The sequence below is a fragment of the Oncorhynchus nerka genome, unplaced genomic scaffold (assembly GCF_034236695.1).
Source record: "Oncorhynchus nerka isolate Pitt River unplaced genomic scaffold, Oner_Uvic_2.0 unplaced_scaffold_1208, whole genome shotgun sequence".
Taxonomy (NCBI): domain Eukaryota; kingdom Metazoa; phylum Chordata; class Actinopteri; order Salmoniformes; family Salmonidae; genus Oncorhynchus; species Oncorhynchus nerka.
Window position 1 is genome coordinate 4,635 of NW_027040123.1, and position 26,348 is coordinate 30,982.

At 41.5% G+C, this 26,348-nt stretch overlaps 1 protein-coding gene and 2 long non-coding RNA genes across 3 annotated transcripts; 2 read left to right on the forward strand and 1 right to left on the reverse strand.

The window, feature by feature from the left end:
• Positions 1–3,691: 3,691 nt before the first annotated feature.
• Positions 3,692–4,974, reverse strand: LOC135569083 (uncharacterized). Its single transcript, XR_010462824.1, has 3 exons — positions 4,727–4,974; positions 4,291–4,421; positions 3,692–3,962 (listed from the first exon to the last, which is right to left on the reverse strand). It is a non-coding gene; the product is annotated as an uncharacterized LOC135569083 (long non-coding RNA).
• Positions 4,975–10,097: 5,123 nt separating this feature from the next.
• LOC135569082 (uncharacterized) lies at positions 10,098–11,715 on the forward strand. Its single transcript, XR_010462823.1, has 4 exons — positions 10,098–10,255; positions 10,391–10,484; positions 10,664–10,882; positions 11,535–11,715. It is a non-coding gene; the product is annotated as an uncharacterized LOC135569082 (long non-coding RNA).
• Positions 11,716–11,868: 153 nt separating this feature from the next.
• On the forward strand, positions 11,869–14,981 carry LOC115127874 (zona pellucida sperm-binding protein 4-like). The gene is made up of 8 exons (XM_065015928.1): positions 11,869–12,096; positions 12,377–12,497; positions 12,813–13,009; positions 13,124–13,238; positions 13,447–13,616; positions 13,712–13,809; positions 13,972–14,102; positions 14,425–14,981. The coding sequence occupies exons 1-8, from the start codon at positions 11,869–11,871 to the stop codon at positions 14,616–14,618; spliced, it is 1,254 nt and encodes a 417-aa protein (XP_064872000.1). The 3' UTR covers positions 14,619–14,981.
• Positions 14,982–26,348: the final 11,367 nt, after the last annotated feature.

Below are 26,348 nucleotides of genomic sequence, written 5' to 3' on the forward strand. Positions count from 1 at the left end.
TGAAAAGGCCAGCTGGGAGAAAGTTTGGAAAGGAATTCTTCCAACTTTGGACGTAAAAAGATATGGAAAACTTTAAATGTAAAATATAATAGTATGGAATGTGAAAGTAACGATTTTAAAATAAGGCATAATCGTATATATACAAAGGTGGTTTTACATCAAATCAATAGGGAAATAAAAAGAGAATGTAACTTATGTCACGAGTCACCGGAAAATTCACTGCATTAGTTTGTGGAATGTGAGGAGTTAAAATATTTATTTTGTAAGGTAAAGGGAATGATACATAGAAACTGGAAGGGTGATATTTAAAAAAATATATGTGTGGAATGAATTGATGTTATTTGGCGTGGCTGGTAAATGCGAGGGTGTTAATGTTGTTTTGTTGAATGTTGCTTTGAGTTTTGTGAGGTTGGCTATTTTTTGTAGGAGGAATTATGCTTTTTCTTGAGGGGAAGAGGGTAAGGGTGTGGGATATTTTTGTAGTATTGTTTAAGAAGCATATAGATATGTTTCATTATTATGGAAGTGAATGGTTTGATGAAGCTTTTGTGGAGGGGAGTGGGTTGATTTCAAGGGTGGATGGAGGAAGAATTACTTATATTTTTGAAAGTATTGGTATGTTCATTTCCTTTTGGTTTTTATAGTTGTTCGGGAGTTGATTTCAACATGCCTGTTTTGTGAGATTAGAATTTATGTAATGTTTTTATTAGTATTTGTTGTATTTTATTTACTTGAGTTCTTTGATTTGATAGGGGGTGAATTGTTCACCTGCCTATGTTAGTCTCGGTTTTTGTGTATGGTACATTTTATAAAATATTGTAATTGAAACTTTTTTTATAATATATATATATATTTTAAGTACGTCTAATCTCGGAAGCTAAGCAGGGTCGGGGCTGGTTAGTACTTGGATGGGAGACCGCCTGGGAATACCAGGTGCTATAAGCTTTTTGTCTTGCATCATTTCATCAGCATCACTGTCTTGTGGAATTTCAACTCTTTGTCTGTTTTTTCCCACAAGGCTGAAATATGTGCCCTCGCTTTGAAATAAGTAAGCAAGGTTAGTTTGTATATCATCCAACGATCTGTGCTACAAATTATGGCTACAGTATATGCAATTTCATCCACTTTTTAAGTGACACAAAGATACTTATCTAAATGGTGAAAATGCAACATCTGTTAACCCTTCGAAACAGCCCCTATGACCATTTTAAGGCACATCCGTTTGGCACAGGAAGCTGAACGTGAACACATATCCTCATGCTTTTACAGAATCCTGAGTTTTAAGTCTATACGTTAAGAACTGACTGATTTACACAAGGTTGAATTCACTATTTCTGTAAAACATCAGTTTGGTTATGGAAAAACACTTTTAGGGTGATTTGAACCACTTCCGGTTGCTTCAGGAAGCTTAGAATCGACACAGGTAGACCTCATAGTGGCCTGATTGTATTGTCATCGAAGACAGGTTCACAGGGCAATATTAACCCACATAGGCTCTAGGTTGAATTTAGGGTTGCAGGCAATGCATTCCTATGGGGAGAGAAGTCAGTGAAAACTGTTTGATGTAGACACCTTCTTTTAACTGTTAAGGGTTAATGCTACACGGTCAAGGTTTGCACAGATCGAGGTCGAATTGTGCTTCTCACCCTAACGGTTCTCTCACTGTCACCCAAAAGCAAATTACATTTAGGGCCAGGCTTCATTTTGGGCCTACTTTTTCTCATGGTTGCTGTGCTCAGACCGAGCAGGCTATGGTCAAGCGGGGCATCTCGTTGAACTCGGCACAGCCTAGCGATTATGGTAATGCCATTGCAGGCTCTGTGTGTCTTTAAGCACCGCACTTTGTCACTCCATCCTTGCTGTGTGTGTGTGTGTGTGAGAGAGGTTTTTCTTTGACATCTGTTGGGAGAAATGACTGATTTACAGTTCATGAGGGTTACCTAGTCACACGAGTGACGTTTTGGAAAGATGTGACTATTTTTATCCTTAAAAACCGACACTGTGACCCCAATTAAACGGTACTTCCGGTTGGCACAGGAAGCGATAAATAAACACATATCTTGCTTGGGGTATGCTCTTACGGAATCCTGAGTTTTAAGTCTTTATGTTTAGAATTGACTGATCTACACAGGGTTGAATGCAGTGATTTTCAAAATTGCAGGTTATGTATATCAAAACACTTTTAGGCTGAATTTAATCACTTCCGGTTGCTTCAGGAAGCTTAGAATCAACACAGGTAGACCTCATAGTGGCCTGATGGATTGTCATCGAACACCCTAACGGTTCTCTCACTGTCACCAAAAAGCAAATTACATTTAGGGCTTGGCTTAATTCTGTGCGCATGCGTGCGGAGCGCGCGCATGTCTACACTTTGTGTAGCCGTTAGCGATGAGGCTAATGATAACCTTCTTGTGGAAGAGAAGGAAAGGTGTAGGTAACGCCAACATTAACCTTTTCACACGCGAGTTCCAGATATCTTCAACAGTCGCCCCAGTGGGAGTTGATTTTATGGGCGTGTTGTCAGAATGCACTCACTGTTCCAACATGTGGACAGTTAACCCGCGCTGACCTCAGACCAAGGCACACTACCTGCTAATTTTCTATAGGCTGTTTCAACTTCTAATTTTGCCTCATTCATTCACAAAAGTAGCCCATTTCACTGTTGCAGACCATTTCTATTTGAGAATTTAGGGAGCCGGACAAACTTTCCTTCAAAAGAAAGCCCAAGCACTTCCCCAGATCAAGTATACAGTCCTTGCACATTTATTGTCTTCCTTACAAATAACTGTGGACATGCGTGCATTCCTATCAAAGTGCCTTATTTTCTGCATAACGTGTTGTCGTTTCTACTGTAGCATACCGTAAGTATAATGTACTTAGCGTTTTATTCATGCTTTCTGATTCTTGCCTAGATTGTAATGGACACGTGTGTAAAACACTTTTGAAGGTGGTACTGAATATGAGCTAATGCTAACGCCATACAATGCAGTCAGGTTATCACGTACGCTTCTGCCAGACTTATGGTGATCTCAACTGGAGTACCCCCATTGTCTTGAATGCACTGAAGTCGTTAGTTGATTTGAACACGGCATCAGAGTGTAAACTATGGTACCTCAGGGTTGCCAGATCAGACCCCCTTTCCAGGGGTATTTAGCTTAGAAAAACTGTCTGCCACTTATTGTTGATAAATCCCCCATCTTATTAATATTTCCTGCATCATCTTCTCCATAATACCTTCCCCCAAGGACTTCACCTCCCAAAATGGATTGAGATATATATCTTGCAACTTTGTTTAGCTTTCGTGCTACGGTTGTATTGGCTTTTTGATTAGTTAACTGTAAACTACTTGTCATGTGTACGCCGTAACAAGTACAAAGATTTGTCACATGCTGAAGTGGCCAAACTAAGTTAAGACCTCAGGAAATGGGCGCAGTGAACGGCATTCTGGGATTAGGGAGTTCTTGCTTGACAAACATGGCTGCCATATTTTCTAAAATAAATTTACATGTTCCAATGGTACACTGCAGGGACCATTCAGTGATAACAAGCATGTGATCGTACGCGCCAGACTCTCCCATAAGTGTTAAATTGGGTGGAGATCTGGTGACACACCGCACATGGCTCAAAACCATTGTGACCACTCATGACCTATGGATGGGGGCATAGACACGGTAGCCAAAGTAAATGGCCTGCCAAGCATGATAGGTTGCTAATTACTCAGGAACCACACCTGTGGAATAACACTTGTTTAGGCCCTAAAACAACAAGTTACCCATTAATGATGAGATTCCAACGGGGTCGGGAGTCGCGGTCCTCGTTGAGGGTGGCCCAGCAGTGGTCAAGCACCAGCGCTACCTTGGGGTCAGAGGACGTGGTCAGCTCCACCTCAAAGTGCAAAGGCTGTCTCAGGTACCTCACCACTGGATAGTCCTCCTCCTGGTGGAACGTGTTATACGAGACGTCTGGAACACAGAACAAGACAACCGGGGGTCGTGTTCAGTGGGCACCATCTGAACTTGTCCATTAAGAAAAGCTTGTTTATAATATCGTGTTGTGCCCTGATGAACACAAGCCATTTATAGCCAACACTATTACCCCCCCCAGAGGCTTCTGACAAATTCCCAAATCAGCTCCTCACCGTTACTCCATAGCCACACCTGTAGATCTCAGAACGCAAGAGTAATATATCACAAGGCTTACATTTTTGGGAATGGTTTTGTAAAGGAGACCTTCCAAGATTATTTTAGAGGCTAGGGGTCAAGTTGAAATTCTGAATTTGTGCACGCTTACCCTGAACGAGTCTCATTCTGAACATTAGTTAACCCGTCCCAGTCTCTGCAAAAGGCTCGTTGTCACGCGGCCTGGTCAGGAAGGCCAATGTGCGAGTGATGTTAACCACATAGTAGCAGGAAACCTTTAACCTTAAAAGAGTATGCAACTTCAATAGGGGAAATATGCAACTTCAATAGGGTAAACTTCAAGCAGTGGAGTGGACACACTGATAGTAGAGGCACATTTTCCCTGTATACAAAGTATTGAGCAATTGGTGAAGGGAAAAAAAACACCCTATAACAGCTAATAGCTACAATTGTGATGCGTAATGCACTCATACAGCATGAATTGTTGATAAACTATGTAGTAGAGGGGAATTGCTTATTACAGCCTACAGAAGCAAACAGTCCATAAATACACAGTACCCATCACCTCAGGGTAATAGTCATTTTACCTTCCTGGTGGTGCCACAGGAGTTCACAGTGAAGTGGAAGCGATCGTCGCTGTAGGTGGGACCCCAGGCGGGGTCGCTCAGGGTCAGCTGACCGGGGTTCAGACCGGGAGCAGACTCCACCTTCACCGCCAGCGCAGTCATCGTTCAGTTAGAGAAACACTCTTGGAGGTGGGGGAGCAAAAGACAGGTAGCTGTATTTGTTACACTTAGTTGAGCTTGCCGAGCACTGTAGAACCAATGGAATAGCACCAAATGTGCAAACCATGTCCATCTGGTTCTCCAGATTGAATTGAAGAATACACCTGAAGTCGTAAAATGTCTAACTAGTAATTTGTTACGCGAACTATCTAGCAAGAGGTTGCATAGCAACATCATCAACTTCCGGTTGACAGGTGAAGAGCTAGTACACGCGACTGAAAGCATAATGTTCGTTTACAGGCTACCCTCACAGCCTACCTCAGTACAGATGTGCAGATGCACCACTACATTCACTTCCCGAAACCGAATGTTTTGATCGAACACATTTTTTAAATAATATAATAATTCAATGTCCAAAGTCAGATTCCGCACTCATCTGGTACGTTGTGATTCAAACTGTAGCCCAAATGAGCGTGCTCTGGTATCAATGTTCATCGGGAGAAGTCCTCAACTTCAAAACTTTGTTTTCTACAGCAAAGCTGGCTTACCTTACGTATTCACTACTGCACTTGTTTATTGCAATTGAATGGTAAAAACACATCCAAGAAACACCCACATCAAACCACACCCCCAAGACAATTCTTGTTTGCCTTCAGTCATGGCCGCTAGCATTTCTTCTTAATGAGCATTGATGAAAAACAAGAGCTGTGCTCGAATACCCATACTAACATACTGTATACTACATACTTAATGAGTATATACTGAATACTATATATTATTAGTTCATTTTAGTATACTGTAAACGAACAGTATGCTTTCAATTGCGCGTACTAGCTTTTCACCTGTCTACCGGAAGTTGATGCTGTTGCTATGCAACCTCTTGCTAGCTATCTAGCATAACAAATTACTGGTTAGACATTATACGACTTCGGGTGTGTTCTTAAATTCAATCAGGAGTTCCAGAATGCGCTCATGAATTCAGAGCGTTGTCACATTGTCTGTTTGTAAATTCCGAGCAGAGTAGACTGCCAGAACGAATTTACGAAAGCACCCGAATGTCCATTGAGAACGCACAATGACTATACCATTTAGCTAAGCTCAGAATGACGGGAATAATCACGTCAAACATTGGGTAGTTAGTTAGATAGCCTATAGTTATTATATTGTCAAGTTTGATCTATAAGTAGCCAACTAACGTTAGGTATCTAGCTAACAACATACCGGTACATACTGCTGTACTGATACGCTATGTGGTTCGTAAGACCAGTGTAACTAACAAATTGTAAGCCAATATAACGTGTAAGTTAACTTATTTCAAAAGTAATTGCTTTATTACATTGCTCAACATTTTCTTAATATTTGTCATAATTAGTTAAAGCAATGAATTTGTATCCGCTCTCGTTGTACTTCGACTGCATATGTTCCGCCATTTTCAACAAATCTGGAAACGATGTGAAGCCACGCCCAGTTCCCGAAGAATTGCATTATTGGCCCTAAAGTACGGAAATAGTGTCCTCTTCGTGTATTCCTCATATTTTGGCTAATTTAGTACGACATCCTCGAACATTTGGCATACTAAATATATCCATAGTATTTTTTTATTTCTATTTTATTTCATCTTCATTTAACCAGTTAATGCTAGTTGAGAACAAGCTCTCATTTACAACTGCAACCTGGCCAAGATAAAGCAAAGCAGTTCGACACATACAACAACACAGAGTTACAGATGGAATAAACAAACATACAGTCAATAATACAGTAGAAAAAGTCTATATACAGTGTGTGCAAATAAGGAAATGATAAGGGAGGTAAGGCAAATGGTGGCCATGGTGGCGAAGTAATTACAATATAGCAATTAAACACTGGAATGGTAGATGTGCAGAAGATGAATGTGCAAGTAGAGATACTGGGGTGCAAAGGAGCAAGATAAATAAATAAATACAGCAAGGAGATGAGGTAGTTGGATGGGCTATTTACAGATGGGCTATGTACAGGTGCAGTGATCTGTGAGCTGCTCTGACAGCTGGTGCTTAACTTCTTGGATATAGGGGATGCTCGACTATGCATATAATTGACAGCTTTGGAAAGAAAACACTCTGACATTTCCAAAACTGCAAAGATATTGTCTGTGAGTGCCACAGAACTGATGTTACAGAAAAAAAGAAAAAGGAAAAAAAACTCTTACACAATCTTTTTGGAAAAAATGAACATTTGCTATCTAACTGAGAGTCTCGTCATTGAAAACATCCGAAGTTCTTCAAAAGGTAAATTATTTTATTTGAATGCTTTTTGTGAAAATGTTGCCTGCTGAATGCTAGGCTGAATGCTATGTTAGGCTATCAATACTCTTACACAAATGCTTGTGTAGCTTTGGTTAAAGCATATTTTGAAATTCTGAGATGACAGTGTTGTTAACAAAAGGCTAAGATTGTGTTTCAATATATTTATTTCATTTCATTTGCGATTTTCATGAATAAGAAACGTTGCGTTATGGTAATGAGCTTGAGGCTATGATTACGCTCCCGGATACAGGATTGCTCGAGGCTAGAGGTTAAAGCTTAGTGAGGGAGATCTGAGTCTCCAGCTTCAGTGATTTTTGCAGTTTGTTCCAGTCACTGGCAGCAGACAACTGGAAGTAAAGGCGGCCAAAGGAAAAATTGGCTTTGGCGGTGACCAGTGAGATTCACCTGTTGGAGCGTGTGCTATGGGTGGGTGCTGCTATGGTGACCAGTGAGCTGAGATAAGGCGGGGCTTTACCTAGCAGAGACTTGTAGATGACCTGGAGCCAGTGGGTTTGGCGACGAGTATGAAGCGAGGGCCAGCCAACAAGAGCATATAGGTTGCAGTGGTGGGTAGTAAATGGGGCTTTTGGATTGGAGATGCTTAATGTGAGTCTGGAAGGAGAGTTTACAGTCTAACCAGACACCTAAGTATTTGTATTCCACATATTCTAAATCAGAACCGTCCAGAGTAGTGATGCTGGACGGGCGGACAGGTGCGGGCCACGATCGGTTGAAGAGCATGCATTTAGTTTTACTTGCATTTAAGAGCAGTTGGAGGCCACGGAAGGAGAGTTGTATGGCATCGAAGCTCATCTGGGGGTTAGTTAACACAGTGTCCAAAGAAGGGCCAGAGGTATACAGGTATACTATGATATATTTATACAGGTATACTATGACCAATAAGCATACTAAATACTAAATTCATGTCACAAACAGTACAGTTAGTGCGAGTATTCGAACACAGCTAAGGCCAAATCAGGAAGTGCAGTCACCTTTTAATCCTGAATGACAATTGTCTTACCTCATAGAGATAGATCAATCTTCTTAGGGCTGATCGATATGACAACAGCCAGTGAAAGTGCAGGGCGCCAAATTCAAAAGAACAGAAATCTCATAATTAAAATTACTCAGACATACAAGTATTTCACACCATTTTAAAGATACACTTCTTGTTAATCCCACCACAGTGCCCGATTTCAAATAGGCTTTACGGCGAAAGCACCACAAACGATTATGTTAGGTCAGAGCCAAATCACAGAAAAACACAGTCATTTTTCCAGCCAAAGAGAGGAGTCACAAAAGCTGAAATAGAGATAAAATTCATCACTAACCTTTGATGATTTTCATCAGATGACACTCATAGGACTTCATGTTACACAATACATGTATGTTTTGTTCGATAAAGTTCATATTTATATCAAAAGATCTCAGTATACGTTGGAGCGTTATGTTCAGTAGTTCCAAAAACATCCGGTGATTTTGCAGAGAGCCACATCAATTTACAGAAATACTCATAACAAATGTTGATGACAATAAAATTGTTATGCACAGAATTAAAGATATATTTCTGCCTTATGCAACCGCTGTGTCAGATTTCAAAAAGCTTTACGGAAAAAGCAAACCATGCAATAATCTGAGTACGGCGCTCAGAGCCCAAACAAGCCAAAAAGATATCCGCCTTATTGTGCAGTCAACAGAAGTCAGAAATAACATTATAAATATTCACTTACCTTTGATGATCTTCATCAGGATGCACTCCCAGGAATCCCAGTTCCACAATAAATGTTTGTTTTGTTCGATAATGTCCATCATTTATGTCCAAATAGCTACTTTTGTTAGCGAGTTTTGTAAACAAATCCAATCTCACAAAGCGTGTTCATTAGGAGCAGACGAAATGTCAAAAAGTTCTGTTACAGTCCATAGAAACATGTCAAACGATGTATAGAATCAATCTTTAGGATGTTGTTAAAATAAATCTTCAATAATGTTCCAACCGGAGAATTCCTTTGTCTGTAGAATTGCGATGGAACAGAGCTCGCTCTCATGTGAACGAGCGTCACGAGCTCAAGGCATTCTGCCAGACCTCTGACTCATTTCCCTCTCATTCGCCCTCACCCCACAGTAGAAGCATCAAACAAGGTTCTAAAGACTGTTGACATCTAGTGGAAGCCTGTTGACATCGAGGAAGTGCAACATGACACCATTTGTGTCTTCAATAGGGAATGAGTTGAAAAACGACCAACCTCAGATTTCCCTCTTCCTGGTTGGATTTTTTCTCAGGTTTTTGCCTGCCATGTGTTCTGTTATACTCACAGACATCATTCAAATGGTTTCAGAAACTTCAGAGTGTTTTCTATCCAAATATACTAATAATACGCATATCTTAGCTTCTGGGACTGAGTAGCAGGCAGTTTACTCTGGGCACCTCTGGACAAGAAGATAATAAGAAGCCAAAAGACTCATCTATGTATCTGTGCCAATATAGTGTCTGTGACAGCATGGGCAGTGCCATTGAGGCTATCTTCACATTAAAGTAGTAACATTTCTTCTTCACAATTGTCTGAGCCCTTCTGATGACCCGATTGGACATGACTTCAACAGGGTCACCAGTAGGGCTCAGCCAATGAAGTTGGTAGTCCCACCCAGTTGACTACATTCAAATTGTGAAAGTGTATGCAAATGCAGCATTTTGGCCATTAGAGGCCAATATCTTTCTCTCTGTCTGGGCTACAACTGTAGACGGTTGGGTAATTATGCTTTTCACCTGTGAAAGGCTGTTGTGCTGCTAATGAGGGAGTTCTATTAACCTGAGCCGAGGTGCACCGGTCCATGGCCCCTGACATGAATGGATAAAAGCGGTGAGGGCGGAGCACCCTTCTAAAATTGAACAGTTGCCTTACATTTAGGTTTTTGTCCTAACACTACACAGCTGATTCAGATTAACAAAGCTGTTGCTTCAGGATACAAAATGACAGCAGTCGTCTTTAGTCCTAGCAAGAATGTCATGAATGTGGATGAGGTCCAAAGAAAGGGTTATGCAATAGCCAACACTCTCACACGGCTGGTGTTAAGAAGCCCTCATAATGCAGAGGAGACATACCTCCAGAATGTAAGCTGACCTCCATGAACTGGGTCATGTTCAGTAGAGCAAACATTTGGAAACTGTGGCGCTACCTGAACTCTGCAACATATTGAACGGTGTGCCTTACTGAACATGGCCCTGGTGTGGTTGCCCCCTGAACAGGTAGCTGGGGTTCCGATGCGGGTGCTCTCAACCTTCTTTGAGCAGAAGTGGCTGGTTACTCGAGTAGATGCCACGGCTGTTTGTCCAACACCAGGTTGAGTGTGAAATAATTTAAGATCCTATAAGCCCAGTTCTTAATTGGCTCCAGACAAGACTTTCATGTAGTGTTCAGTTGGAAAAATATTTTGGAACTTTTTCCAAATAATGGCACAGTTGTTATCAGTTGCAAAATGTTCTGTTTTGATGTGCACTTGGCTTCTTGTTTCACTGCAGAGGCAGTGACCTTTACTCCAGAAGTGATCACCTGGTACATGCCCAAGCACAGACCCACTTTTGTCCTCTGATGCCTTCACCATGTTGGAGGTGTACATGGGAATTGACGCTAAGAGGCAGGACACTGAGGAAATGGCTGCCAGAAACTACTCGGTTTTAGTCACAGAGGCTCATATTATTGTTGAAATTCCAGTGGGGGCGGTTGGCGGCTACTTCAAGGTCAGCATTGGATGAGTAAAATGTTCCTGTTTAATTTCTAAGTCTTATTTGTAGAGCCCTTTTTACTACAGCAGTTGTCAGTGCTTTGCAGTAACCCTTTGCCATCTCTCATGGGTAAACTCTTAGAAACGTTGTCTTGTGTAAAATGTTTCTTATTGAGCAATTGTCTGCTTAATCAGGCTAATATACAATGGATTGCAAAATTGTGTGAATGTTGCATAAAATTACATTTAAACATACTCTACCGCTTGTCTTTGCAGTTTGTCCTTTACCCGCTTGAAATTTGAGACCAAATATCCACACTAAAGGATTGTTTACCTGACTTTTTAGGTAGCCGGTAGCTTTGCCACTGTCGACTGAATGCAAGCAACACTCTGCTGCTGTTTACATATCGTGCAAGTGTTTACTTTGCGTGTCAGTTGCTTTGAAAATGCACACCGCCGGAAATGCAAGTTGACAACCATACACCTACCAGCTCTCTAAAGTCTGGTAACCAATACTTTCCTTTGGATATTTTGTCTTACATTACGAGCGGCAAAAAGACAAGCGGTGGAATAATTGTCTTTAACTTTCTGGCTTATAAGGAACATTTACCTGTTTTGCACTAAAAGTGTGTATTACAGCCTTACTGCATCACTTGCCTCCCTTACAGAGCCATATTCAGGATGACCAGTACTTTGTCACTTACACCATTGAGCCCATGCTTGAGTTGCTGTGGATCGAGGAGGTCGCACATGAGGACACCAGCTATAAAGTCCTCTTCCCTATCACAACGCCTCCGATGGCCAGGCCTCCACAAGTTCGCAACTGTGAGTCTGGTTTAGTTAAATAGTGCCTATGGTAATTTGGGATGCCTGGGTTGTTCATTAGGCACAAAACAGAAGAAAATGTAATGAAACGGAGGCAATATCTGGACTTACCCAGTAACAAATGTCAATTTTCAACTTCCATTGTACCGCATTTCAAAATGTTTTCCTTTTTTGCCAATGAACAGACACACCGACACAGTTCCTGAGCAGGCAGTGTTTGTGCTTGAGTTGGGGACCTTCAACCTTGATGTGGAGCTGCTGAACATCACCTTTCCCACCATGGTGCTAACTGTTGCAGAGTGCAACGCCAGGGGCTTCAATGTTCAGGAGCAGAGATCCCCGGACAACACCTTGAAGACCTTCAGGATGGAGGTGCCCTTCTCAGACTCGGTGGTCTTTAAGGAGGTGTGTTCCTGTTAAATGCAAAGCCACATGCAGTGATTTGTACATGCCCTAGTAAGTGGGCCACCAACAAAATATAAACAATGGCACAAATGTACTTTGTATCCATTATTATGGCAGTTGCGTGCATTTGATTTAGAGGAATATTGGCACAAATGTACTTTGTATCCATTATTATGGCAGTTGCATGCATTTGATTTAGAGGAATGAGGGCAACATTACTTTGAATATGTTTGTTTTAATAATGCTGACCAATTGACCAATGCTTTTAACTTCACTACAGAGAAGGGCGGAACAAGGTGTCACAACCTTCACTCTTCAGCTGATCTATGGCCTGGTCATCTTTCCAGAGTACTCTCCTTTCTCTCACTCTGCCGTTGTGGACGCTGTACTGCTGGACATTGGTATGCCTCTGGACTACGCCAAACTACTGAATGGTTTCCTCTCGTTAATGATTGCCCTGAAAGGAAGTTGGCAGTGAAAGCCCAACTAGCCATACTGTAGGGTTTTCCTATGCGGTCTTTCTACAAAGAATGTTAAGCTTTAGAGTATTTGGACCCAGTTTCCCTGTTCCTGATTTGCCAGGATCGTGTTTATTCAGTCCCACCGTAGCGAAACATTTTGCAATCTAAACAAGGGTTTCTTCTTGGACCAGTTCAAGTAGTACCTTCCTGTTTTTTGTGCTTAATTAATGAACACCACCCTGTTTGTCCTTGTAGTGCCACCCTCAGTCACTGGCAACTGTGATCCGGAGAACTTCCACATCACTGTGGACTACAGGAACCAAGAGCCCTTTTTTGTGGTCTTGGTTGGCAAGCGGCTGCTTAACCATGAGTTTGCTCAACAGTATTTAACAGAAGGCGACACAGACTTCACCATCACGTTGCCCTTCTCTTCGCCGGACGCAGTGTTTGAGGTACGACACTCTCCAAAAACATGTTAACCTAAATTGCTTTAGCTAGCCTCGCTTTCCTTACCCTGTATACATGCATACAATATTGTACTAATGAACTCTCCCATTGGTTCCCAGTCAGTTCACTCGTCCTCTGTCAGGAGCAGACTGGATGTGGCTCTGTTGAATCCTTACAACAACATGACCATCAAATACTTTTCCCTGGCTTGCAGCTTCCTCAAAACGCTGACTGGTTGGTTCTCAAACAATTACTTCCGATAAATAGGTGTTTAACATGGTTACCAAACCTGGGTTCCTTGCAAATACTGTGAGTCTAATAGTAGTACCAGATGGGCATGGTTTGCACTTTTGGTGCCATTCCATTGGTTCAAGCTCAATAAGTGTAACAAATACAGAACCCAGGTCTGATGGCTACCTGTCTTTGCTCCCCCACCTCCAAGAGTGTTTCTCTAACGGAACGATGACTGCGCTGGCGGTGAAGGTGGAGTCTGTTCCCGGTCTGAACCCCGGTCAGCTGACCCTGAGTGACCCCGCCTGTGGTCCCACCTACAGCGACGATCGGTTCGCCTACTTCCACTTCACTGTGAACTCCTGTGGCACCACCAGGAAGGTAAAATTACTATTACCCTGAGGTGATGGGTACTGTGTATTTACGGACTGTTTGCTTCTGCAGGCTGTAATAAGCAATTCCCCTCTACTACATAGTTTATCAACAATGTCATGCTGTATGAGAATGAAATCTCCTTGCCAGATGAACTTGAGGTGAAGCTGAATGCCACGACGTCTTCAGAGGAGGAATATCAGTAAGTGCATTACTCATCACAGTTGTAGCTATTAGCTTTCATAGGTTTTTTTTTCTTCACCAATTGCTCAATACTTTGTATACAGGGAATGTGCCTCTACTACCAGTGTCCACTCCACTGCTTGAAGTTTCCCTATTGAAGTTGCTTACATCCCTCTTTTAGGTTAAAGGTTTCCTGCTACTATGTGGCCAACATCACTCGCACATTGGCCTTCCTGACCAGGCCGCGTGACAATGAGCCTTTTGCCGAGACTGGGACGGGTCGACTAATGGTCAGAATGAGACTCGCTCAGGGTAAGCGTGTACAGTTCAGAATTTCAACTTGACCCCTAGCCTCAAAGTATCTTGGAAGGTCTCCTTTACAAAACCATTCCCAAAAATCTAAACCTTATGATATATTACTCTTGCTTTCTGAGATCTACAGGTGTGGCTATGGAGTAACGGTGAGGAGCTGATTTGGGAATTTGTCAGAAGCCTCTGGTGGGGGGTGGGTAGTGTTGGCTATAAATGGCTTGTGTTCATTAAGGCACAACAGGATATGATAAACGAGCATTTCTTAATGGACAAGTTCAGATGGTGCCCACTGAACACGACCCCCGGTTGTTCTGTGTTCCAGACGCCTCGTATAACACGTTCCACCAGGAGGAGGACTATCCAGTGGTGAGGTACCTGAGACAGCCTCTGCACTTTGAGGTGGAGCTGACCACGTCCTCTGATCCCAAGGTAGCGCTGGTGCTTGACCACTGCTGGGCCACCCTCAACGAGGACCGCGACTCCCGACCCCGGTGGAATCTCATCATTAATGGTTAACATGTTGTTTTTGGGCCTAAACAAGTGTTATTCCACAGGTGTGGTTCCTGAGTAATTAGCAACCTATCATGTTGGCAGGCAATTTACTTTGGCTACCGTGGCTATGCCCCCATCCATAGATCGAGTGGTCACAATGCTTAAAAACGATGTGAGCCATGTGCGGTCTGTCACCAGATCTCCACCCAATTTAACACTTATGGGAGATTCTGGCGCGTACGATCACATGCTTGTTATCACTGAGTGGTCCCTGCAGCGTATCATTGGAACAGAACGTATGCTGCATCAAACGACTCAACCGCGTTGTCTGAAAAGCATCTAAACAATGTTTTGTACTGATGAGAAATAAAGGTCTTCACAACTTTATTCCACCTTTGTTTGTAAAATATATAAATGTTAACGTTATCATCTAGTCTAAATAACAGGTTGACTTGTTTTACAGTATGATGCGGTACAAGGGAGCCATGTAAATCTAGTTTAGAAACTATGGCAGCCATGTTTGTCAAGCAAGAACTCCTAGAATGCCGTTCACTGTGCCCGTTGCCTGAGATCTTAACTTAGTTTGGCCACTTCAGCATGTGACTAATCTTCACTTGTTACGACGTACACATGACAAGTAGTTTACAGGTACCTATACAAAATGCCAATTGTCGTCACCTCCCCAAATACAACCGTAGCACGAAAGCTAAACAGAGTTGCAAGATATAGCTAAGTCCTTGGGGGAAGGTTTTGTGAAGAGGATGATGCAGGAAATATTACAAAGATCTGGGAATTTATCAACAATACATGGCGGGAAGACAGTTTCTCTAAGCTATATACCCCTGGCAAGGGCGGTCTTATCTGGCAACACGGAGGTACCATAGTTTACACTCTTATGCAGTGTTCAAATCAACTAACGACTTCAGTGCATTCAAGACAATGAGGGTACTCCAGTTGAGATCAATATTAGTCTGACAGACGCTTACGTGATAACCTGACTGCATTGTATGATGTTAGCTCATATTCAGTACCACCTTCAAAAGTGTTTTATACACGTGTCCATTACAATCTAGGCAAGAATCAGAACACATGAAAAAAACACTAAGTACATTATAATTACGGTACTCAGTAGAAACGACAACATTTTACACAGAAAATAAGGCACTTTGATAGGAATGCACATGTCCACAGTTATTTGTAAGGAAGGCAATAAATGTGCAAGTACTGTATACTTGATCTGGGGAAGTGCTTGGGCTTTCTTTTGAAGGAAAGTTTGTCCGGCTCATTAAATTCTCAAATAGAAATTGTCTGCAACAGTGAAATGGGCTACTTTTGTGAATGAATGAGGCAAAATTAGAAGTTGAAACGGCCTATAGAAAATGAGCAGGTAGTGTGCCTTGGTCTGAGGTCAGCGCGGGTTAAATGTCCACATGTTGGCACGGTGAGTGCATTCTGACATCACGTGCATAAAATCAACTCCCACTGGGGCGACTGTTGAAGATATCTGGAACTCGCGTGTGAAAAGGTTAATGTTGGCGTTACCTACACCTTTTTACTCAATGTTATCCTTTTGGTTTGCTACAGTTCAGTGTTGTGCCAAGCTGATGATCAGTCGAATGGAAATCAAGAGCGGCTGGCAAGCTTGGCTTGCCTTTCCGATTTGGTTTCATACAACTGCTCTTAACACTGACTGAATAGTTGTTGGTTTTGGGTTGAATTCAGTCACAAGTGATCTCTTGTGTTTAAAACAGTTATTGCACTAAACCTAAAGGATGGTTCAGATGCCTGTGCAGCATGGATGTTTGAAACTGAATAGGATCAGTTGACAGGATCCCCAGAAGTTGATGCCGCTTTCAATTGAATTTCCTGTCCTAGAGGAATGCGCTAATTGGGAGTTGCTAAACATGAACAAATACCACGGTCAAGTGTAGCTGCATCTTGCTAACCTTATTTAGCTAGGTAATGTTCATATTTGAAAAAATTTTACTACATTTTTGATTTGGGTGAGCACTTTGCCACAGATGGATACGCTGGCCTAATTTTTATCTCAAGAATTTAAATTGGTTAACTATTGAAAGATGACTTTCCTACATTGTAATGGGCTACAATGACTTTGACCATGATTATGCACGCTGCAAATGACACTTTATTTTGCGGGTGCCTTTTCAGTATGTGGATGCATGTTACACCAAGCAGTGTAGTGAAGCAACTTTATTGGTCAAAACCATTCATTTGGGCAATTTTACCATTTTTATGAAATGGAATCAAAAACCTACATTTGGCCATGTGGACACGGAGTAACTTTGCAGCTGTTTATTAAATCAGCAATGTCATAGCAGTTAAATAAAAACAGGCTGAAATGTTTTGTATATCATAGGAAAAGGCACACCATTCACATGGCTGTGCACTAAATGGGCAGTTCAGATTTGTCACTTCAGCTGCAACTGCAACTATCTCGTTGTGCAAAATCCTGACCATCGTCATTCAGTTCAAGTGGATTTGTACTGGTGTGGGCGTTTGTCTCTTAATGTAACGTCTTCAGATTTCACAAATTCCTTTTTGCTAATATCTGGCAGTTAAACAGTAAAGGATAAACCTCCCAAAGATGCAAATAAAAAAAGTAGGCCTAAACTGTCTGCGTAGGTTACTTGTATAGTAGAGCTGCGCCGTTCACAGAAGTCCTCCACATGTGAATCCGATGTCGTGGGTGTAGAATTGATTTTGTGTGACCAATTTTTCCAACAGCGGAAGAATTGCTCTGGCGCATTGCATAAAATTCTTGTTTAAAATGAAGTACTCGTGTTGAAAAATATGATTGCCTTGTTGATGATACCGACTGTCTATTCGGCAACTTTGGTTAAAACATGGTCAATTGATCAATATTCAGGTCGCCTGTAGTCTGACCATTCTGGATCATTTAGAATTTTAAGAACCATTTAGAGGGACATCTCACCTCATGTCAATGGAATAGAATATACATGTTTGACATCCGTCATTTATTAACAAGCCATTGCAGTAGACCAAAATAAATATTGTTGACGGAAGCCCAATTTCTGTTCTATAAAATAAAAACGTACTAAATCAGATTCATCCACGTCTGATGGGCCAAAAGATCAGAAATTAAAACCAACAAACCACTGTCGTGACGTGACCTTGAATTATCTGAGGACTGTTTAATTGTTAGCCGACTCTAAATGAATCATGTTAGGATTTGGGGTGCCGAGGAAGCGGTTTTAAAGTTACCGTCTCCCGACTTAAACTCTAGACGGTAGAAATCTATTAAATTGATAGTTAACTTATTAACCCTTACATCGTATCCTCCTTGCAGCTGCAAAAACCCCAGCCTTATGATTCAGTACTATACAAGTTGGTTTAATTGAATTACTAGCTAACTAAATAACCCAGGCTAAACACACAGGTGACACAATATGACAGCTTGTTACAAGGTTTCTCTTCACACCCCCCACCGTTCCGTAAGGGACACTTATCATTGCTACATTTTTGAACACACGAACCGGCACCAGCTCTGAGTAAAAGCATGAATGTATTTATGCGGGATGCCCGACGTGGAAAGGTAGGTGGTTGGTCTTCTCTCTGATTGGCTACATGAGATCACAATGTCGTTGGTTGTCCGTGGCTCCAGTCTTGAACAGAACTACAGGATGGGTTTTCCTTTCACTCGTTCTGGAAGATGGGCTAATCAACCCTGTCGCTGATTCCTCAGTGGGTGATGAGTAGGATGGTTTGGATATAGTAGCAGAATGATCTCACTTAAGGTCATTTTTCTAGGTACTTGTGAGTTTAGGAAAGTTCCAAACGTGTAGCTTGCGCCTCACGGTTTTCTGGTTAATGTTAATTTCTGTTACCATTCCTTTTATGCACTCTGGCCGCCGGGGACGCTTCTGTCAGTCTGACCAACTCTCTGTCCCTCGTGGTATGGCTACTTACTATGCACATTTTCTAGGGGAGTTTCTCTAACACGTTCAAAGTGAACACTGGAACAATATTTCTAACATAAGACTGGTCAGAGATTATCTATAGAAAAATGTCATATTGGTTTTCATTTTTACTAGAAACGTCCTCACTCTACAGGTAGGAAGTCTCGAGCCTTTACATTGTATATGAAATATGTTTTTTCAAGACAAAGGTTATTTTTGTTGGGAAAGGCCTGTTAGCAAAAACATTCCTTTAGTTATACTGGAGGGGGAGAAAGAACCCACTTCTGCTGTAAATTGATCTGATCCTCACAGGACAGTCATTACATTTACCACAAGACTTTAGCGACACAAGGCGACTTGGGGTGCAGCGTTCACCTTATGTTCCAGTGGAACTTAGTCCATCTCTCTTCACTGGCAGCTGTGAGAACCCCGAGGATCCATACCGTTTATCCACCCGGTAGTCCTGAAAGCCAGGGTCCACTGTCTCACGGAAACGCTTTGAGGCCTATACTCCGCTTTCCTTCGCCGAGGATGCGGTTTGTTCCAGCCAGTGGCCAGGTAACAAAGTTACCCCAACAATCTTTATTGGTTAATTTTGTCAGTGAGTGGCAATCATACCTTTTTATGACACCATCAAATCTTTGATTCCTAGGTCTTTGTCCATTGTGATGTGGTCATTCCCCTGACAGCCAGTAGTCCTCTGGCGCACCATGGTCTTGTAGTGGACAATGTGAATCAGGACAACTGGAAAAGAGGTAGGTCTTGTTTTATGAAGGTTGAGACCCTGGCAGACCATAACTGAACTAATAGTTGTAGGGGTTTAACAGGTCAACGACATGTCAAAGACCTTTTGAGGAGCGTCATTTATATGTTTCTTCTGTGTGATACATTCTTTGGGTGTAATGTCTTGTTCTAACATGTCAAATAAAGTGTTCTAGGATAAAACAAGGTTCTTAACCGTCTGGGAGGAGCTACAGTCATTGTATCACCACAAGATTTAACACGGTAAGGCAGCGTTTTCTTGTTCCTAGGCTTGTCATCTGACATGTATCAATCAGCATGGAACTCTGAACCATCCACCGGAGGGATGGAGAATTTCCCCCTCTAGGACAAACGATGGGTGTCAAAACAAAAGCTTTCCAATGTCCAGTAGGATGAACTGACTCAATGTTATAGTGGTTTGCAAAGTGAAACCAGCAGGGCTGTGGTTGGTTGCATTTTGTGTTGGTAATTTTCAACTGAACCATTACAACTTTCCTTGATACCGTCCACTAGCTTGGTTTCATCCAAATATGGACATTTCCCTTCTTAATGATATGCATGTCAATCTCTCATGGCTCAAATGGGAGGGTCTTGACTTCATCGCTTTGTTTGTGTAAGAAGTGTTGACAAGCTGAATGTACCTCTGTCTTTTTTTTGTAACAGTATTTTTATTGAAATTTCATTTATTTTTATTAAGAGATACAACTTTGGGAGACAAAGCACACAGAACAAAGAGAAACACAATCCCCACTTACCTACATTCTACGTTTGCATATACATACACATACATACATACCCATGTCACACATATACATATACCCATGCATACCATCACACATATACAATTTCACATACATACATACCCATGTACACACAAATACATTAATGCATATAACTGACTCAACATGTTATAGTGGTTTGCCAAATACATACCCAGCAGGGCTGTGGTTGGATGCAGTGTTGGTAATTTTCAACTGAATTTACAACTTTCCTTGATACCACTACTAGCATGGTTTCCATACCAAATACATACATTTCTTCTTTAATATACCCATGCATATACCCACACAAATGGGAGGATACACATACATACATACTTGTTTGTACATACACACATATACATACACTGTACCAGTATTTTTATTGAAATATACACCCATGCATTATACATACACATACATACACAACCGAGCTGTCTGTTTTTTTTTTTTGTAACAGTATTTTTATTGAAATTTTCGGACATACATACCCATACATACCCCACCCATATATACCCACATATACATACACATACATACATACACATACATACACACATATACATACACCCATGCATATACACACATATACATACACATACATACATACCCATACATACACACATATACATATACCCATGCATATACCCACACATATACATACACATACATACATACCCATACATACACACATATACATATACCCATGCATATACCCACACATATACATACATACATACACACATATACATATACCCATGCATATACATACACATATACATACACATACATACATACACACATATACATATACCCATGCATATACCCACACATATACATACACATACATACATACCCATACATACACACATATACATATACCCATGCATATACCCACACATATGCATACATACACGCACGCACACATATACACACCCATACATACGTACACCATTTTCCTCTCCCCGCTCTGTGCTTCTCTCACCCCATCACCATCATTGCGTCCCTCAATACATACATTTTAAACAAACTTACAAACAGAAATTAAACAAAAAAGCTCAGTTTAAACCAAGAGGTTAGGTTCCACACATGGAACGTACAGTGTAGTTCTGAAATACATAGATCCCCGCCATTCTAAGAGAATCCTTGCAGCATAATAGCTGATACCTCAGGTTCTAGGTAATTTAGATAAGGTTCCCATACTTTGTAGAACTGGTCTGTTTTTGAATGCAATGTACATGTCAGATATTCCAGAGGCACCCATTCAAATAGTATCTTATGCCAGTCTTTAATAGAAGGAACCTTATCACTAATCCACTGTAAAAGGATGTTTTTCCTCGCTGCGAAGGTAAGGATGTTGTAAAGCCTTCTTTACAGACAGAAGTAACATGCCTACTAGGGAGACCTAACAGTAAAGAAACTGGGTCCAATTCTAGATCAACCCCTAGGATCTTTTCAATTTCTTGCAGGACACCAGACCAGTATCTTTGTATTTTGGTACATGACCATAAACAATGTGTTAGGGTGCCTGTATCAGTTTTGCATTTAAGACACTGAGGGGAAGAGGAAGTGGGGCTAAAAGCATGTCTGCGATTTGGGGATATATGCAATCTGTGTATTATTCTTAATTGGATTGCTCTAGTACGGTTACATATAGATATTGTTTTTGCATATCTCCAAATGTCCTCCCACATCTCTTCGTCAATAGTAACAGACAATTCTTTCTCCCACACTTGTTTCACCCTCTGTGTGTTGACAGCAGAAAAGGACCTTAAAGTATCATAAAACAGACTTACAGACATTTTCCTTTGTGGGAAAAAAAGCATTCTTTCAATGACAGACATATCAGGGTTACCAATTAAGGTGGTGCTCTCCAGAATATAATGTCTTACTTGTAGGAAGCGGAAAAAGTCCTGCTTTGGGAGTCGATATTTCTCGACCATCTGCTCAAATGACAACAAAATCTTGTCAGCAAATAAGTCGTTTAGCGTATGCCCTTATTAAGCCATAAGTTAAAGCCAGCATCCAGCAATCCTGGACTGAAATCTGGGTTGTTAAGAATTGGGGTAAGAGCAGAGGTTAGTTTGGACCTTCCCAGGAAGCGTTGAACTGACCTCCATACTTTGAGTGTGTTAAGTGTAACTGGATTATTGCAGTGTTCTTCTACAGACTTGAAACTTCTGAAAAATAAAAGATCCTGTAAGGGGTATTTTGAAAGAGAAGTCTCAATGTCTAACCAAATAGAGGAGTCATCATTTGTGATCCAGTCAGAAATATAACAAAGGTGGGCACACCATTGATAGAACTTGATATTGGGCAGGTCCAAGCCGCCCATAGAACTTGGCAGTTGCAATATTGCCATCTTAAGTCTTGGCTTGCGTTTACTCCATATAAAGGAACTTAGCCATCCATTTACATCCTTTATTACCTTATTGGGGAGTAATACTGGGATCATTTGGATTGGGTAAAGTAGTCTAGGTAAAACGTTCATTTTCAGGAGGGATATTCTACCCAACCAAGAAATGGGGAGAGAGTTCCAGCGCTCCAGATCCTGTCTTATTGTATCAAACAAGGGAACAAAATTGGCTTTGTACATTAGCTGGAATTTAGGAGTTACAATTATACCCAGATACATGAAACCTGAGGGAGACCATTTAAAAGGGAAGGGGGGAGAAGTATTAGGTACAGAGTGTAGGCTACCAAGTGGCATAGCCTCTGACTTAGTTAGGTTAATCTTGTAGCCTGAGAATTCACTGAATAATTCAATTATATTAATAAGAGATGTAATTGAAGTCTCGGGACTAGAGATGAATATCAGGACATCATCAGCATACAAGCTTATTTTATGGTGAACATCACCAATGAGCAGCCCCTGTATAGCAGGCGTTACCCTGATGGCCTCGGCCAGTGGTTCCATAACGAGTGCAAAGAGGAGGGGGGATAAAGGACAGCCCTGTCTGGTACCTCTGTGTATAGAGAAGCTATTTGACCGTAGCCCATTAGTTAGGACAGCAGCCTGAGGATCATCATACAAAACTTTCACCCATTTTATAAAGTTGTCCCCCAGACCAAATTTATTTAGAGCAAATAATAGGTAAGACCACTCCACACGATCAAATGCTTTCTCAGCATCTAGGAGAGCACAAGACCATCTACAGCACTTTGTTGGTAGGCTTGAATTACATTAAGAAGCCGCCTGACGTTGTTGCATGACTTACGGCCCCTAATGAAGCCAGTTTGGTCTCCTTTCACAATTAGTGGCAATGAGTCCTCTAATCTTGTGGCTATAATTTTAGAAAGCAATTTTCTATCCACATTCAGAAGGGAAATTGGTCTGTACGAGGAACAAGACTCTGGACATTTTCCCTTTTTGAGAATAAGTGAAATTTTGGCTTCTCTCAGCGTTTGAGGGAGTTGGTCATTTGAAAATGAGTGGTTAAACATCTCACGCAATGGCTCAAGGATCAGGCCATGGAACTCTTTATAGAACTCACTACAAAACCCGTCTGGTCCTGGGGCCTTACCATTTTGCAGACTCTTAATTGCGAACATTATCTCTTCCTTGGTAATAGGGGCATTAAGGAGGGACCTCTGTTCTTCGGAGATAGTAGGGAGCTCAATCTTACCAAAGAAGTTCTCCATTAATTTGGGTGCATCCTTTGGCAGTTCTGAGGCATAAAGGTTTGTATAAAATTTCTTAAATGAGTCACTTATCAATTTATTTTCATATAAATGATTACCATCAGAATCAGTAATAGTAGCAATTGACTGAGAGTCAGCCCTCTTTTTAGCTAGGTATGCCAAGTACTTTCCTGGCTTATCGCCATGTTCATATAGCTTTTGCCTGACAAATCTCATTTTCTTTTCAGCGTCCTGTGTTAGGAGAGAGTCTAGCGTTGATCTAATGACTGATATTTCCTTTAATAGGGCAGGAGTGGGCGTTTTAATGTAGTCCTTCTCTTTAGTTCCTAATTCACCCTCTAACATTTTTTTGCTTTTCTCGCTTTTTCCTTCTCTTAGTAGCTGTGTATGACATAATCAGACCCCTGGCATACGCTTTACAGGTCTCCCAAAGGAGCGAGGGGTTATCTGTTGATTGAGAGTTAATAGAGAAAATGCTTTAAACTCTGTTATAAAGTATGATGTGAATGTATGGTCTTTAAGAATGGTTGTGTTCAACCTCCAATGTCTTGACCGATTGAATGCCCCGTTGAGTTTTATGTCCAGGATCACCTCAGCATGATCAGATATGACTATGCTTCCTATCCTAGCAGATAAAACAGACTGCAAAGACGTCTTGGGCATAAAAAAATAATCTATTCTAGTCTGACATCCATGAGGTGCAGAGAAAAAAGTGAACTCTCTGTTGGAGGGATGGAAAGCTCTCCAGACATCCGCATACCCCAGATCATCACAAATAGCTTTAAGTGACTTAGCTTGAGGAGAGAGTGAAGCTATACCACTGGGAAACTTATCAATAAGGGGGTTCAACAAGCAGTTAAAATCTCCTCCAACCACTGCAGTGTCTGAGTTTAATTCTGAAAAGTCTAGAAATGCCTTAGTGAGGAAATCAGGGGGGTGAGCAGGGGGGAAGTAAATGTTCATCATGGAAATGTTCTGCCCTTGTAAAGTATCATTAATTATAACAAAGCGACCAAATTTATCTTTCACACAATTCAAGACCTTAAGTGGTAAGTTATTTTTCACCAGAATTGCTACACCTCTACTTCTGGATGTAAATGATGAGAAAAACACTTGACCAAACCCTCCTTGTTGTAATTTCAGGTGCTCCTTATCATCCAAATGGGTTTCTTGCAACAGTGCAATATCAATATTTTCTTTTTCAAAAAGACAATACTTTCTTCCTCTTAATGGGGTTATGGCTCCCTCTAATGTTCCACGTACATACACGCAGTCTGTTATCTGCCATTGTATCTTGACCATTCAATATTCAGACTGGATCCTACTGTAAAAGTGGGGTGGTACCTTTTTCCATGTGTTGAACTCTCCTCTATCTCACTGAGCATAAACAAAAAATATGAACCCTGAACTCGAACTATACTAAACCCAAAAATTAAACATGTAAAATTCCAAAAGGGGGTTTTCCCACTAGCTAACATGCAGGGGATTTCAACTCTCCAATGTAGACTCTTAAGTCCGCATTGCCGCTCAATAGCCTCATCCTTTATATATATGGAAAAGAAAATCAATAGAAGAAGATTGAGGCTCTTCCACCTAAAACCAAGCCTGGGCACCAATATGGATTCACACATATCTCAGCCTGAGCTATAGCGGCTATTAATTTAGCAAGAAAAATAATAAAGTTACGAATATTACTGAGCCGGAGTACGTGGGGACTCACACCACTGTTTCGTGATCAGATTCAACCAACAATAATAAAGTTACGAATATTACTGAGCCGGAGTACGTGGGGACTCACACCACTGTTTCGTGATCAGATTCAACCAAAAATAAGCAAAGTTATTCAATGCTGTGGAGGTGCAGCTTAAAGTTATTTACCCGAGAGAGTCAATAAACGCAGCAGCCTCTTCAGGTGTGTAGAGCTTTTTAGGTGATCCGTTGACCATAATCTTCAATGTGGCCGGGTACAACAGTGCGTAGTCCATCTTCATTCTCCTGAGTCGAGCCTTCGCCTCATCAAACGCTTTGCGTCTTCGTACAACCGCTGTGGAATAATCATTGAAGAATGAGACCTTTGGACCTTTATGTTGACTACCATCAGAGCCGATGTTTCTAGCCGCATCCATGACGCGCTGCTTGTCGGTGAAGTTGTGGAACTTTATAACCACCGGCCGTGGGCGTTGATTGGGGCCCGGTATCGGTGCTTGAGAGCGATGGGCTCTGTCCAGCTTCACACGACCAGCCTTAGTGTCCATTTGTAGGTAGCCAGGGATCCATTCCTCAAAGAATTTTACTGAACGTGTCCCTTCAGAATTTTCCGGGAGTCCCACAACACGAATATTGCATCTGCGTCCTCGATTATCCAAGTCGTCAATGTGCTCCGCCATTTCGCGCACCTGTTTCTCAAGTGCTTTTATCTTAGCGTCCATAGATGTAGTTGAAGTTTCCACTGCAGCAATTCTTCCTTCCGCCTCAACAACACGTTTCACAACGCTCTGTATTTCAGCTGAATGGCCTGCTATTGCTTCCAAGACCGTTCTTATCTTAGCATCGATCACTTTAGTAATGTTATCAGTCATCTTTTGAATCATCAGGTCCATTGTGCCCGGGTCCGCAATGGTGTTAGCTTCGCTAACGTTAGCTAGCTCCTCATG